Source organism: Cornus florida, unplaced genomic scaffold (genome assembly GCF_030987335.1).
Source record: "Cornus florida cultivar Cherokee Brave unplaced genomic scaffold, ASM3098733v1 CherokeeBrave_3.0.0_Hap2_Chr05, whole genome shotgun sequence".
NCBI lineage: Eukaryota > Viridiplantae > Streptophyta > Magnoliopsida > Cornales > Cornaceae > Cornus > Cornus florida.
The window spans coordinates 105616334-105631727 of record NW_026775575.1 but is presented as its reverse complement, the minus strand read 5'-3'; the positions used below and the strand labels follow the sequence as shown (position 1 = coordinate 105631727).

At 35.4% G+C, this 15394-nt stretch overlaps 1 protein-coding gene across 1 annotated transcript; it reads right to left on the bottom strand.

Annotated features, from left to right (window-relative positions):
• Nucleotides 1–6356: 6356 nt before the first annotated feature.
• Nucleotides 6357–15236, bottom strand: LOC132308243 (ABC transporter C family member 10-like). Its single transcript, XM_059806265.1, has 12 exons — nucleotides 15092–15236; nucleotides 12179–14257; nucleotides 11568–11888; nucleotides 11412–11498; nucleotides 10645–11232; nucleotides 10381–10545; nucleotides 9477–9771; nucleotides 8809–9023; nucleotides 8411–8716; nucleotides 7474–7537; nucleotides 7168–7407; nucleotides 6357–7071 (listed from the first exon to the last, which is right to left on the bottom strand). The coding sequence occupies exons 2-12, from the start codon at nucleotides 14234–14236 to the stop codon at nucleotides 6950–6952; spliced, it is 4461 nt and encodes a 1486-aa protein (XP_059662248.1). The 5' UTR covers nucleotides 14237–14257; nucleotides 15092–15236; the 3' UTR covers nucleotides 6357–6949.
• Between the last annotated feature and the right edge of the window lie 158 nt (nucleotides 15237–15394).

The following is a 15394-nucleotide window of genomic DNA, read 5'->3' as shown; positions in this document are numbered from 1 at the left end:
TTGTTCATTTTTGTAGTTCAGGGGGGAAAAATGCGGATTCCGAGATAGTTCAGGGGGGTTTTTTGCATTTTTGCCTATTTTAAATGTATAACTTTTAGAAAGAATTCAAAAAAGAAATTAGTTTAAATTAAAGATCATTGGTCTTTGATGAATTAGCATCCAAAGCTAGTGGTCGTTAACAATATTTAAAATAATACTTTAGTTTCATTGTTATTATTTTTGTCCTTACTTTTTTTCTTCAATTTTTTTTTGGGCAGAGTACAATAAACTCCCCTTGACTATGTATTTTTTTCAGTATTTTTTATTATTATTTATTATTATTACCAAAGAACCCCCTCCAATTATCTGAAAGAGATAAAAGAGCAAATGTTTGGACTAAAATGCCCTTATTACTGTTTTATTTGATTCCTAATTCATCCAAATTTCAAAATTTCATATCTCACAAACCGTATATCGAAAAATTACAAATAATATATGTTCAGAATGCTTATGAAACAAAGATTTAAGAAATATAAGATTTTTGCAATATGCCACCATAACCAGAGAGAAATAGGCAATCTAAGAATCAGTTTCAACAATCTTATTTTATTTTTAGAAAATAAATACTTGGGATATTTGCAATAAAATTTTCAGAATTATTTATTTACATATGAATAATAAAATATAAAAAAATTAGCCCCAACAGCGACATTATTCACTTTGATTTTTTTTTTTTTTAAATGGTGAGTCTAAAAAAATGAAAATACATTACGCACAATATGATATCTCATGAAATCTGTCTCTATTTGGGCTAAATTTTTTATATGTTATTTGTAATATCCCTAGTTTTCAAAAGGATACGATTGGAATTTAAATTTTATTTTATGTGAAATTTTAATTTGATTTTGTGGATATGTGCTTAGGTGTCAGATTTTAAATTAATTAGTGGTTTGTTTTAATTAATTGTTTTATTTAAATAGAACTTGGAGGACTGTGGATCTTTACCCTGTATCAAAACATCGGGCAAGGATGAGTAGTTGCTACATACAACTTATGTGTTGAATAATTTTTATGTTTCCTTCATATTAGACCCATAAATTTTCTTGGAGGTTTTGGAATTTCGTGGAACTCCTACACAGAGGCAGCGTCCACAATGGAATGTCAACGAATTTTAATGAAGATACTTCAGAATTTCGTGAATTCCAAGGATGGAATTCCTTTTGTTAGGGGGGAAGAATGTAGTATCCCTAGTTTTCAAAAGGATACGCTTGGAATTTAAATTTTATTTTATGTGAAATTTTAATTTGATTTTGTGGATATGTGCTTAGGTGTCAGATTTTAATTTGATTAGTGGTTTGTTTTAATTAATTGTTTTATTTAAATGGTTTGTTTTAATTAATTGTTTTATTTAAATGGTTTGTTTTAATTAATTGTTTAATTGTAGTTTTATTTTCTTTAATTGAATTATATTCGTTTTTTTTTTATTGTTTAAACTATTTGTTATTTTAATTGAATGAGTTAATTAGGTTTATATTATTAGTGTTTTAAATTGTAGGGTTAATTAGGTTTTCCATCGGAGGTTAGGATTTAGGGTTCCTTGGTGCTTTTATATATATATACTGGTATACTCTCAAAACGGTTTAGAACCCTATACACGTATAGTTGAGAGAGAGAAAACAGAGAGGAACAGAGAGAGGTTGTGAGAAACAAATAGAGTCACTTTGGTGAGGGTTTGGCCGTGGCTTGAAGGACAGACATAGGAGAAGGGAAGATGGAGCAATAGGAGATTTAACAGTGAGTTGGATCGCTGGAAAAACTTAGAACGAAGGCAACAGAGTTTTGAATCCAAAACTGTAAAGGCAAGTTCTATTCTGTCTCTCTCCCTTTGCCTGTGTTCTGTGCATCCTTTGATGATCTTTAGGATTGTATTTGAATTTTAATTGAATCTTACATGCTTGGAATAAGTTTATTAGATCATCTGTATATGTGCATATTGTCTGAAATAAATTCTTGCAACTCTGTTCTTCGTTGTTTGTTTCAAAGCATTAAATTGGTCGTTGTGTTATATCACTATATTAACTTGTACTGTGGTAAATTAAGGACTGGGGATTAACATTGTATATATATTAGACAGTGAGGACAAGTTTTAAGGAAGAACAGAGGGGTAGGAAAGGGTCGGAGACGAGGCAGATGGTCGAAAACGAAGAGGGAACAAACTGGGGCTCTCAAAAGGGAGAAAGCCGGCTCTCCCATGGAGAGAGCCGGCTCTAGGCAAGGGGAGCCGGCTCCCCCTTGTGGGAGAGCCGGCTCTAGGCAAAGTGGAGCCTGCTCCACTTATTTTGGAAGCAGGCTCTTTCATTTTGAAGCGTACAGTGACTTTTTGGCTACTATTTGGGCACTTGGGGTTCTCGAACAGTTTTAAAACTTTAGGGGGATTTTTAATAATTAATTTAACATGTAATCAAGGTCTTAGATTGCATAAAATACCCTCTTTGTATAAATGGAATTAACAGTGCGTTAATTAACAACTTGCGCACGGTTAACTACTAGAAGGAAGTTAAGTTGCCTAATTTCAATTTGACAATTTAAGGTGCGACAATATGATTCTAAATTAAAGTTTGGAGGTATAATGGAGTCTTTCAATTAACAAAATTAGACTTGTAGCATATTGTGGCTCTGTGCTAAAAGATTAAACAGTATACTAGTATATAACTTAGCACGCTGTTATCGGATGGAGAGAATTAACTTGCTAAATTAATTTAGCAATTTTATTGGACTATAATATGATTGACAAATAATTTTAATGCATGATAGAGTCATTGATACATTAGATGTGATCTATGCATGCTTCGGATGTTAATTGTTGAAATACTAAATACTTTTATGCAGTGCATGGATTTAAGCTTGGAACTTTAGTTGCGGTAATTTTAAGCATTACACTGCAATTATTTGGATTAGAGTTTGGACTTCAATTGGACGTTGGCTTGGAATTAATTGAAGAATTAAATATATTTTCTGTTAAATATATTTTCTGTTGGGGATGAATGTTGGCAAAGCTTCTGTATTTCTCTCTAGAATTTTGGATTTCTAGAATTCTTAATTTCTCTCCTTCTGGATTTTTGGCCCTTTGGATTTATGAGACTCTTAATTTCTGGACCCCTTCCTCTTTCCTCCATGCCTCTATTTATAGGCTTATTGGATTAATAGGATAATAACACGTGTCCTCTCTTGATAAGGACAAAATTATAATTGAGCCAGGCCGATTCTATTGTGATAATTATCCATAATTATTCCAAATATATTTTATTAGGAATAATTATTTTTTTATTTAATCACCTGGACTGAGCTAATTAAATAATTTAAATGGGCCAAGTTTGGGCCAATTAAATGTCAAAACAAAAGTTCATTAAAATTGGAGTGTCTATAGTCCTAACCATACTTTTGAATATGTCCTTTACACCCACGTTCCATCTTCATCACCTAATCATCTCTCTGACTAGGATCACCACCGTCCACTTCGTCGCCGCCACCAACATCTAAGATGAGAGCTTAGAGAGAAATGGTGGTTAGTATACATCAAGGGTAATTCTGTCATTTATGTCCTGAGATATTTTACATTTAAAAATCAATTAAATATTGAAGGGCAATCTTGTCTTTTACCATTTTTTTAGGGGCTGGTTGGCTGAAATTTTTGACAGGGGTGTTATTGTTCAAAAAATGCCTAATATGTATATGCCTGTCGTTATGGCAAATCTCATAAGATGTCATTGTAATTAACCCTTAATTTTTCATACTCAAAATCACCTTGAGTGCTGTCAAACAGTTTAGGAGAAGTTAAAATAATAAATGCATAACAGTTGTGCAATTTCTCCAAACCTTAGGGACGTCAGAGTAATTTATTCAAAATAAAATTAAACCTCTCAGCTACTCCAACCATTCTTATAAATAGGGGGAGGAAATGCGAGGGATTTCAATGAAACTCGCCAAAGTTAAATTCGGGGACTCAAAGGCAACCACTCTCTCTCTCTCCATTGCTAAAAGTATAGCTCTCCATTCTAGTCCACGACTTTCGGATACTCATCTTCTTTCTCTTATATATTATATATATATATTTATATATATATTATTTGAACTACTGACTTCATAAATCACACGCATGTATTGCTGTTAGTTTAAACTGTTGCTTCATCTTGAAAAGTCTCAATACCATGCACATTTTTCTCTTGAAAGTTGAACAATCTCGAGCTAAATTGAGGTAATTGTTGAGATAGAAAGCCTTAAATCCTTACAATTATATGTGGTGTATACATTTGTTGTTATTGTTTCACAAGATTGGCCACATTTCATACAAGTCATTCTGATTTCAGAGCACTTTAGGATTACAGATGGAAGTGGACTTGCATATATATATATATATATATATATATATATATATATATCTCTGCCGCATAAGTTATTATTATGGTAATGGAAATATGTTTGATGCTGAAAATACAAGACATTTTCAATTTAGAAATAAATGGAGGAATGAGAGATTTGAAGTGGTTATCTCATGTATGGTATTTTGGTTCTTTAGCTTAGTTCGTGTAAGATTTTCTATTTTGAGGATGACCTAGCTATCACCTTGAGTCAAATTTCTTGATTGGTGACAGAGTCATAAGTATATCAGTTTCAGAAAATAGTGGCGAGAGTGAGAAGCCAGGGAGGAGAGTCTATGGAGCGATGAATTCCTGAATTGTTTTTTTTTTTTCAAAAAAAAAAATCTGAAGGCACAAGTGCCCAAAGATCAACTAAGTGTGCAAGCCTTGGTTGTCGCGTCATCCTTGCCTTTATCCCTTATGAATGCAGTTGATTATGTAAGTTCTCTTTTTCCGTTCTTTTCTATTAGAAGCCATGTCTCTGCCTGGTTTGCAAGTGTTATCCGCATTTACATCTTCCACTAGGGCCTTAGGGGTGATAGAAGAAAGTGCAATTGGCTGGTGCATTTAGTCAGAAGCTTAGCATGATTATAGGCTCAATGATCCGGATTGCTAATGCTCTTGAAGATGGTAATTGTGTAATTCCAAGGAGTCGATTAGCACACCTAGCTGATGAGGTGTATTCAGAATTAATGAAGAAATTGATGTTGTTAAGGATTCATATTAGATGCTTACAATTTTCTCATCAGGGACCATGTAATAACAGGGGCATTCTCTGGATTCACATCTGGAAAAGGCAAAGATACGTTGAAGATGTCCAATCCCTGCATATGTAGACACAGCACAAGTGCTTCTAATGGGTGTTCTTAAGAGTGATTTGTGTTCTTGTTGTGATTAAATGGCGGACCAGGAAGTTAATTTGAATTTTCTAAGGGGCTCCTCATCCTTGAGCAAATTATGGTCTAGTTCTCATTAGTTTTGGATTTAACAGACTGGTAGTATCAGTAATTTTTTGGCTGCTTTTTTCTATAGATTGTAAACTTTAGTACCTTACCATTGTCAATTACATCGGTTTTTGCCCTGTGCTTGAAAATAGTGTTAGCAGAGTGAACTGTTTTACGTTTATTCAGCGATGCACCTTTTCTGTATCATCTCTAGGGAAATGTATCAGTCTTAAGTTTAAGCAGATTCATATTCAAGTATGTCTAACATGGTGGATTGACATCTACACAAAAATAGCATTACAGATTAGGCATGAGAATACAAGTCCATCAAAATAGAAGGAGGATTTAAAATTCTGAATATTTCTTTATGCTTTCCCGATACTACACTGATACATGACACTAAAGATAAGCATGAGAGTTCATATGACATTTTGGAGGCAGTGGGCATATTTAAGGTTCGACGAGCTGTGCAAACTATCTTGGTGCTTAAAATGAGCTTACGGGTTCTCACAGCAAAATACAGGTGGTGTTTGGTGGTTTTGAGTGCCAAGACACCCATGTGCGCAGTCCCCTGATACATCATCATTGTCATCTTCGTTTTATCATCACCATGATATGTGTCTGTTCATTTGGCTTGGCTTGAGGCTAGTTAGAGTCTTAGAGATGTCAGACATGAAGTGTTGGGAATAAAATATAAAACATCATATCAACATTATCTAGAGATCATGAAGATTAATGGCGAATAGGGTGATTTTGCTTATGCGTACTTGGAGGAAATAATTTTATTGTACCTTTCTTATGATGCAAAAATCCTAAAGAGTTCATCGCTTTTGGGAGTTGTTATGGTTTCTGGTATGAGATGGGTTACATAATATTTTTCATAAAATAACTTTAAGGGAGACAGAATTTTCTACAAACAAGTATATCTACGATTCCCTTGCCGTTATGAAGACCTAGACATCAACATTTGAGATTAAATCCCACCAGGAAAATTGGGTAAAACACGATCCAGCGGTAAAAAAAACACACTACCAATCTGATTACATAATTGGGAATTACAACCCAATCCATCAAACCTTGATAATTACATTGCAATTCAATTTTAGAAAACGTTGTGCAAAGGACCACAAAATATATTATACATTAAAATTTCCAACACAAAGGTACCTGAATATCATAATTTTATAACCTTGATACACCAACAATATCCAGCATAGTGCTCATTACCGTTACCACGGCTTTGCAGATTCATACGGTCCTCAACGGCTTGACCAGCTCAGTTAGTTCACTGGGACCTGTTTCAGCACCATCATCTCTGACAAAATGTCAGCCTACTAAATCTAAGAAAACTCTTATAATTCCCAATTTCCCTGACCAAATTTGGGTTAGGAGGGGAAGTTTTGGATTTATTTTGATTCCTTCAAAATATATATTATAATTTATGCCAAAAACTGATTGGTATAGTGTTAAAGATTTCAACACACGACTTTGATTGATACTTCACAGTACCTGGTGTCCAGCAGGGAGAGCCTTTTTATGCATATCATAACATTCCAATGCCTTCAAGACTGAAAACTCTATTAACTATTGCAACTCTTGCATTCCTTGTCAATATTCTGAGTGCTCACTTTCATTTCCAGTATGAGACCAATATTCCTTAACCAGCTGCCCAAATAGAGAGTCCTCCTTGTTCATGAGCTTCATGGGCTCATCATACTCCACTAGCTTTCCTGTAAACAGTAAACCAAGTTTATTGTCCTACAATCTTTGGACAAACAAAATGGGACTTTTTTTAATTATACACGACATCAGGATATAAAACTCACCATCGCTAATAGAAAGCACCATTGTGCAGTCCATAACGGTAGATATTCTGTGGGCCACTGTTATGACAGTGCAGTCTGCAAATTCTGTACGTATAGTTTTCTGGATAATAGAGTCTGTTGCATTGTCGATAGATGCGGTGGCTTCATCTAGCACTAATATTTTCCTCCTTTTCAATATTGCTCTTCCCAAACAAATTAACTGTCTTTGTCCCAAGCTCCAATTTGAACCATCTTGCACAACTACAATCTAGGTTATCAGTAACAGTTTTAGTTAAGAGATTTGAACAGAGAGATTCTGATTCTTACTTGAGGAGTTCAAGCCCTCCTTTTTTTCTTGAACAGCCTCTCGAAGCTGACACTTTTCAAGTACCTTCAACACATTGTTAGAAATTGTATTAGGAGCAACAACACTTTAGTTGACATATTGGCATTCACCATTTGTTATTGTATTGATGGCACGTAGTTTTCTTTATAGCTACTTGATGTCCCTACTTTCTTTGTCAATTTACTTGAGGCATCTTTTGGTTAGAAGAAAAAAGATATTGGAATGTGAAAGTAATAGAAAGTGAAGTGGAAGAAAAGAAAATAAGTTTTCTAACATGCATTCTTTTAAGATGAAAATTTCATAGAAAAGTTTTAGAAGATTTCCATTTCATGGATTGTGTCGCATGAAAGTTACATGAAGATAATGTTATTTACCTAAATGGTCCTTTTATTATTATTCTTTTTTTCTTAAATGAAATAGCAAGTCTAAATAGTTTTGTCTCCAATTAATACTTTCCTGGTCTTTTAAAAGAAATAAAGTAATATGAAATTCTAAAAATAATATTTTTTAAGGGCATTTAGAGAGAGGGATCTTTATACCATTGTTTAAAAAAATATGCATTAGAACATTTTATTTTGGATGTATAAAAGAAATGGACAAATTTGTAAGTTTTTCCCAGTAAAAATAATAATTGTAAGCTCATAGTATGTGTATTTCATATTCCTCCACAGCGATAATATTCCTGGTAATTAATTGAACTTATTTAAAGATTAGGTGGGGCTCTAAGATTGCATTGCCATTTGTCAATTCATTTACACAGTTCAGGAGGTTTTCTGGTGGATATACAGTTGTATTGTATAGTTGATCAGCAACTATTTGTCTAACATTTCATGGACATATAAAAAGCCACTGAACATGGTAGGATCGAAACTCTTATCCATATTCCTAATCATTTCTAATATGACTCAGAAACCTTACCTCCCATATTTCATGATCAGTATGCTCCGATAAGGGGTCTAGATTGTATCTCATGGATCCACTAAAAAGAATTGGATCTTGTGGAATGATTCCAAAATGAGATCTCAGATCGTGAAGCCCAATTGTAGAAATATTTAGGTTATCTATAATTATCATTCCCTCTGTAGGCTCTACCAGGCGGAACAAGGCACTAATCAGAGTTGTCTTCCCACTACCTGTCCTTCCAACAATTCCGATTTTGTGACCACCTTCAAATGTGCAACTGATCCCTTGAAGAACTAGAGGTGCATTGGGCCGATATCTAACCTGCTCATGTCATTTTTCAATTATTAGTCCCTAAATCTTGAAAGTGTAAACTAATAAAGAAAAGAAAATAGTCTACTTTATGTCATATTTACCTTCAAATCACATATCTCAACTTTGCCAACATCTGGCCAGTTGAGTGCAGGTCGGTTGCCTTCTATAATTTCAGGGGCTTCACTAGGAATATGCATGTACTGTTCTAGCCTTTCTACAGATATAATCAAATTTGACAGCGTGCACTGGGTTTGGACAGAAAATACAAGGAATAAATTCAATGAGAGACCATAGGATAGCTCCATTCCAATATATCCTGCCATCAGAACATCGATAACCAAGTTTAACCACACTTGATCATGTATCATTTCAACTAAATTAAACCACTCCTTTTAATTTATGCATGTAGCAATGTTTAAGGGCTCAAGTTGAGATGTTTTCTGCATGATCAGGAAGCCATGAGCATTATGAATTCTTTGAGAGTGTGTTCTGCATGTTCAAGGTGTTATACAATAGACGAAATCCAATTATGGCACGGTTTATATTACTAAGAGCCATGAAATTTCATATTATGAAGGCATAACTTGTAGTGCAAGGCAGGATTTGCTGGTACTCTTTTTAAGGAGTTGGATTCAAATAACTTACTGGAAGAAATAGTTTAAACCTTAAAATTGAACTGACACAGGTCCAAATATTACAGAAACCCTAAGAAATTTTAAGGCAAATTTTTAATGCAAAATTGATATGGGTGAAGATAATGATCACTAACCTGATTGAGAAACTTCTGAAGGAAGCAAAATCATGGCAAGCGCTGAGGATGAGAGAACAATTGCACATAATATTTCCAAACGCTGGATCAACCACTCATTTGCTGAAAAATTATGGAAGTTTGGACTTGCATTTTTGTCAATACACTGCAAATTTTCTGAAAAGAATCGTTCTTCCTGTCCAAAAGCTCTGATGGTCATTACTCCCGTAATGGATTCAGCTAGGTGGCTTGCAACTAGAGACTTCGTTGTGCCTTCAATTCTCATCAACTCAGTTGCAGAAGCAAAATAGAATCTCTGTTTGTTAAGACAAAACAGTTAAATAAAATGTTTGGAAGACTAAAGTAAAAGAAAACATACAAAGTTTATGGAGCTGCCTGCACTACATCTGTCAATTGCATTAGGAACATGGTGGATATTTCTATGACTTATTGATATATTATCTTCTGGGGTAGGGAGAAGGCATATGTTTCTGTGGATTTAGGCAAATTTGTTGTAGACAACCATCTAATTTTAGTTTTTAAGCTAAGTCACCTGATGGACCAGTGTTTTGAAGAAAATATTATGCTCTGTAGGTAAATGAGCATTACCTAGTGCTGGTCCCACCTTATGTGGAATGTCGAGAGAGAACAACTAGAGATAGACTTGACTTTTAACAGTACTTGTGTATAAAGTGGCTGCTCTCAAATCTGTATCTTCATGCTTGTCAGCCTTTTACCATTTCGCCAAGAAATGGCCCCTAACAAATGTATGTTGTGTAGGTATGTCGCTAAATAATTTGTGTGGGTAGTAACCCAGTAACAAATATATTGTGATGCATCAGAAAAGTCCAGAGGATGCATTCTACCTTTTCAATTAATATTTTTGGTAAAGTGCAGTACAAAACCACTAGCATTGGTGTATTACCTGTATGAGTATGGTTACATAAATCATGGGTATTATGACAAATAAGATTGGCCAGGTAAGGAAACCCAATATTCCAAAGCTGAAATATGTGTTCATGGTTGTCCCTATGCCCAAACTGAATTTGAATGCCAGTTCTTGGTCCACAATACTCAGGTCAGAAGATACCTGTAAAGAAAAAATAAATAAATAAATAAATAGAAGGATTAAGTCATGGAATTCTCTGGATCATGATCTGCATTGAAGTTAAACTTTGTAGGTTCGTACCCGACTTAGTATCCTTCCCAGAGGTGTTGAGTCATAAAAAGACATTGGAGCTCGAAAAAGAGAGCTCATTAACTTGGAAAAAATAGAATTTGATGCCTTGATGCCTAAAATAACAAAATATAAAGATCTAAGAAACAAGACCAGTGACATGCCGCACCCAATAACTGAGTATATCAAGACCATAGTCAATCTGCTTGTACTAAGATCCTGTACCTCAGCAGCCAAATAAATATTTTGAGCAAACTGCCCAACAATATATATAATGTGGGCTATAACTGACAGGGAGAGGTACAAGAATCCCTTGTCTTGTCTCAAATACTGTATGTAAGGCTTAAGACCGGTATCTCCTTTTTCTCTTTCTTCTTGCTTAATCAACTGATCTCCTTTTGTTGCGTCTAAGTGTTCCTCAGTGTTAACTTTCTGGATCTCTTCTTTGGGAGTTTTAGGCCTTTGAGAAGAACTGCATTCAGTGTTTCTCTTGGAACCTGCAGTGTCAATGTGAGCATTGACAAGGTTCTGAAATTCTTGACTAGCAGCCAACAACTGATAATAGGTAGCCGCTTCCTGGATTTTCCCTTCAGATATCAACTGCCAACAAAATGATATTATTTTATTACAAATTCTTGCTGAGAAGGACAGATTCAGAGTGTTAGGTATCAAGTTATTGGAGGCACATATAAAAGAAATGGAAGTTTGCCATACTGTCGAATATAAAAGAATACTGTTGCAGAAGGATAATGAAGAGAGGTATTGGTTAAATTACTAACCAAAATTGAATCAAATGCAGGAAGGAAGTCAACTTGGTTAGTCACAAGTAATACTGTCTTCCCTGCCAGAGCTCCCATGACATATTCCTGACCATAACACGTACTAATTAGTTTTCAACTTAAAAAATAAATTGGTGAGATGAGGATTGTAATTACGTTAAATAAACTGGTTGCTGTATGCGCATCAACAGCGCTGAATGGATCATCCAAGAGATATATATCTGCATCTTGATACAGTGCGCGTGCAAGTTGAACCCGCTGCTTCTGCCCACCACTGAGATTAGCACCTCGTTCTCCTATTACAGTGCAATCACCAAATGGAAACATATCCAAGTCCTTTACTAGGGAACACTTTTCAAGTACTTCTTGGTATCTATGTCGGTCCATGGCAGATCCAAAGAGAATATTTTCCTGTACAGTCCCTGTCTGGATCCATGCTGTCTGAGAAACATATGCAATCTCTCCATTAACTTGAACCTGGAATATGATGCAGAAAATACACTGGTAAATTAAAGTACCAATCTAGAAGCTATGGACTTCTCAATTATTAAAAAAAAAAATTCCATATTTCTATAGCTTCCTAGGAACAATTTAACTTCTAGTTTATTTCCTGCAAGTGGTTAACTATTTAGCAAGCTATTGTTGTGCTAATATTCCAATGCTGACATGGTACTTTTCTCTAGACAACAGCATGCCTTAACGTGAAATGATAGGATACTAAATCCTTGGTTTAGAAGAGAAACTAAGAAGATAAATTAAGGACTTACTATGCCATTGATGTTTGGAACTTCTCCAAGAATTGTGGCTAGAAGGGTTGATTTACCTGAGCCAACTACCCCACATATAGCAACCTTCTCTCCAGGTTTAACCACAAAATTTATGTCAGTTAGGGTGGGCTTTGAAGATGTAGCATCCCATGAAATTCTTGTCGAATTGATGAGTATAGACTGCTCAAGTTCCTTCCTAGAAAAATTTTGCTTAAAATGTCTGTTCTGCAATTCAGGTTCCTCGAGGAACTTCACAATCCGAGTAAATGAAACTTTTGCTTCAATGAACACACCACCGACGTCAGGGATCAACCTAATAGGCTCCTGAACAAGGCGTAATGTTGCTAGAAATGTGAAAACGTTACTAGCATTGAGAGGAATACTGAGGAAGTAGCACGCCCAAAAAGTAACAGCTGAAACTATGATATTAGATGACCAAAATAAAACCAGATTGTAGCCTTTTTGTGTCAGAGCTGCTGATAACCACTTCGATTCTTCTTTCCTTAGGCTTTCTGTAACATTCTTAAAATGTGTCTCCCAAGCATACAACTTCAAAACTTTCATGTTTGCAAGTGCCTCAGAAATAGATTTCAGTCTCTTATCTTGTGCCACCATTAGCTTTGTCATGTACTTGTGCTGTATTTTTGCCACTGGAGAATTTCCTAGCACTGTTAGTATTATTACCGTTAAGGCTGCAACAGTTGCTAGCCCCACAGCATTGTAAATAATAAGTAATGCAAGACAAATCTGAAGGCTTGTTGCCCATATCTGATGAAACCAGTATGGAAATTCGCCTATTTTGTAAGCATCCAGTGTGACGTAGTTCATAATCTGGCCAGGAGAATGATTTTCCCTTGCAGCATTTGAGAGTCGTAGTTGCTTCTGATAAATAGCTGCAGAGAGCAAAGACCGTAGTTGAAGCCCAATTAGTCTTGTCCGGAAGTTCCACTGCCTGTCCGATAGTGATTCTAAGCATTTTGCAAAGAAGAGCCCTCCAGTCAGTGCATAACCCTCATATTTAAAAGACACTTCGCCTTCAGCCACCAGGATGAAAGCTTTGAGAAACAGAGGACCAGTAGACACTGTGACTACCTTCAACAATGCAAAGAACCCTGACACTAGAATAGCTTTCCATTGGCAGAAAAATATTGTCGAGAAAACGGATGGGGTATTCGATGAGTCTCTTTGTTTCTGTTTGCTCAGTTGCTCCTTGAACAAGAAGTAACATGTCTCTGCTCGTTCTTCCTGGCGTAACTTTGGAATATCTTTGTCCTCAAGAATTTTCTCTTTACCTGTCTTCAGTAATGGATTCAACCACCAAAACGACATCCTACTAAGAAATCCTGCTTTGGCAAAAGGAGTGGTATTGTCATCCACATGGATCTCACGACTGGCCTCTGCATCTTCACTTTGTAAAGGTGCATAGAGTGCATCAATATTGGTGCCAGGTTCAGTACCTACGCATTCTTTTCTCTGAAAAACACAGAAGAGAAGTAGAATTGCTCCAGGAAAACATAAAATATCCAACACAATTTTAACTGATATTACTTTGTCTGTGATAGCTTTATGCAGAGATGAAATGCAGAGGAATCCTGCAACCAAGAAAGCTATAATTGAACAAATTTTAACTGTTCTTGTATGATATTGCCTCTTGAGACTCATGGTTAAAGCCAGTAACAACCATGTGAATCCTTGGAACAAAACCACTAGCCACCCATGCAGAGGTAGTACACTCTGTTCTGATCTCAATTTCTCTTGTATTATCCATATCCCAAGTCCAAGATAAGCCAAGCTCAACCCACTATTGAAAATGACCGAAGAAATTGATACTAGCCAGTAGTGTTGAGACTGTGGCAAGGCTACCATCTTGCTCGAGGATGATTTATGAATGAACATAAATAATACGATGAAAAAGAGAATGATATCGAAAGAAATGTTCAAAACATGGTTGATACATGAATATGGATCAATAACGGTCCGTAAACCAGAACTGCAATTCTGTCCTTCATATGAAAACTCAGAATCCCCACAGAAAATGGTCCAGATGTCTGCACCCATTCTTTCCTTAGAAATATGCAGCTTCAGAAGAGAAAAAAAGAAAAGAAAAAAGGATTATTGATTAGATATTGGTGTTTTAGTTGAATAAATAGTATTGCTAAATATCAATATGTTCAATGACTTGGTTTCAGTTGTTTGCTTGAGTTTTACTTTCACCCTATTACTTGTGGAACATTTCATGCACTGAATCTTTGGGAGACAAAAAATAAAAAAATAACATTGCTTGTGGTTCTGAATTTCATTAAATTCATGACTTGACAAAATCTGATGTGGTGCTTGCAGCATTTGCTTCTCTCAAAACAAACAAGCAGGTATGGCATCTATCAAATTTCATGGTTCCCTTTTGAGATGCGTTGATAATTATTGCATATTGATTTGTGTATCTTGAGCTAGATAGAAAGAGGTGACCATGTCACTTAAGGGTAATGTTAGGGAAAGTGTAGATCAAAGTTAACGTGGGTAGAATTTGTAACAAGTGGTTTGACTGAGGCTATATCATCCTAGATAGAACGGAATGGAAGATAAATTGATTTCAAAAAGTTACTTGGCTAGGTTTTAAGTTCACAACACATTTCGTCATCTTCATGAAGCAGATGACACGAGCAATGACACGGACACACTTGATCCTTCAGTTCCAAAATGTAAAGTTATTCTTTAATTTGAAACAAAAATACAAATAAAAGTTGTTGGTAGAACGGAAGGACTGGTACTGAAACATCTAGAAGCCAAGCGAGAAAACACAATCCCAAAGAAAAATACACGCAGTTACATTTACAACTGAACCAAAGAAAAGCACACCAAACATGAAGAACATCAACATGAAAATAGAAGTTTTCGAGTTGGGATCGAACTTACAATTCAAACTAGGACGATTAGAAAGGTGAACACCATATGTTTATATAGATTAGTCAAATTGATTCTCAGTTTTCATGAACTACTTGCAGGACTATAAAATGGAGATGCACTACGTTACTACCACAGTACACTACAAACTTGTGGAAAGTTGATTTCTCACCTTTCACGTGGAGTGATAGGACTCACTTGCGTGTAGCTGGAAATGACGAGCGCGTTAGGATTCCTCCTGTGGCTACCAGTCAAAAAAATGTTTGTTGGTCCAAATAATAAAGGACAAGAAAGCCTCAATCAAAGTCAGTGATG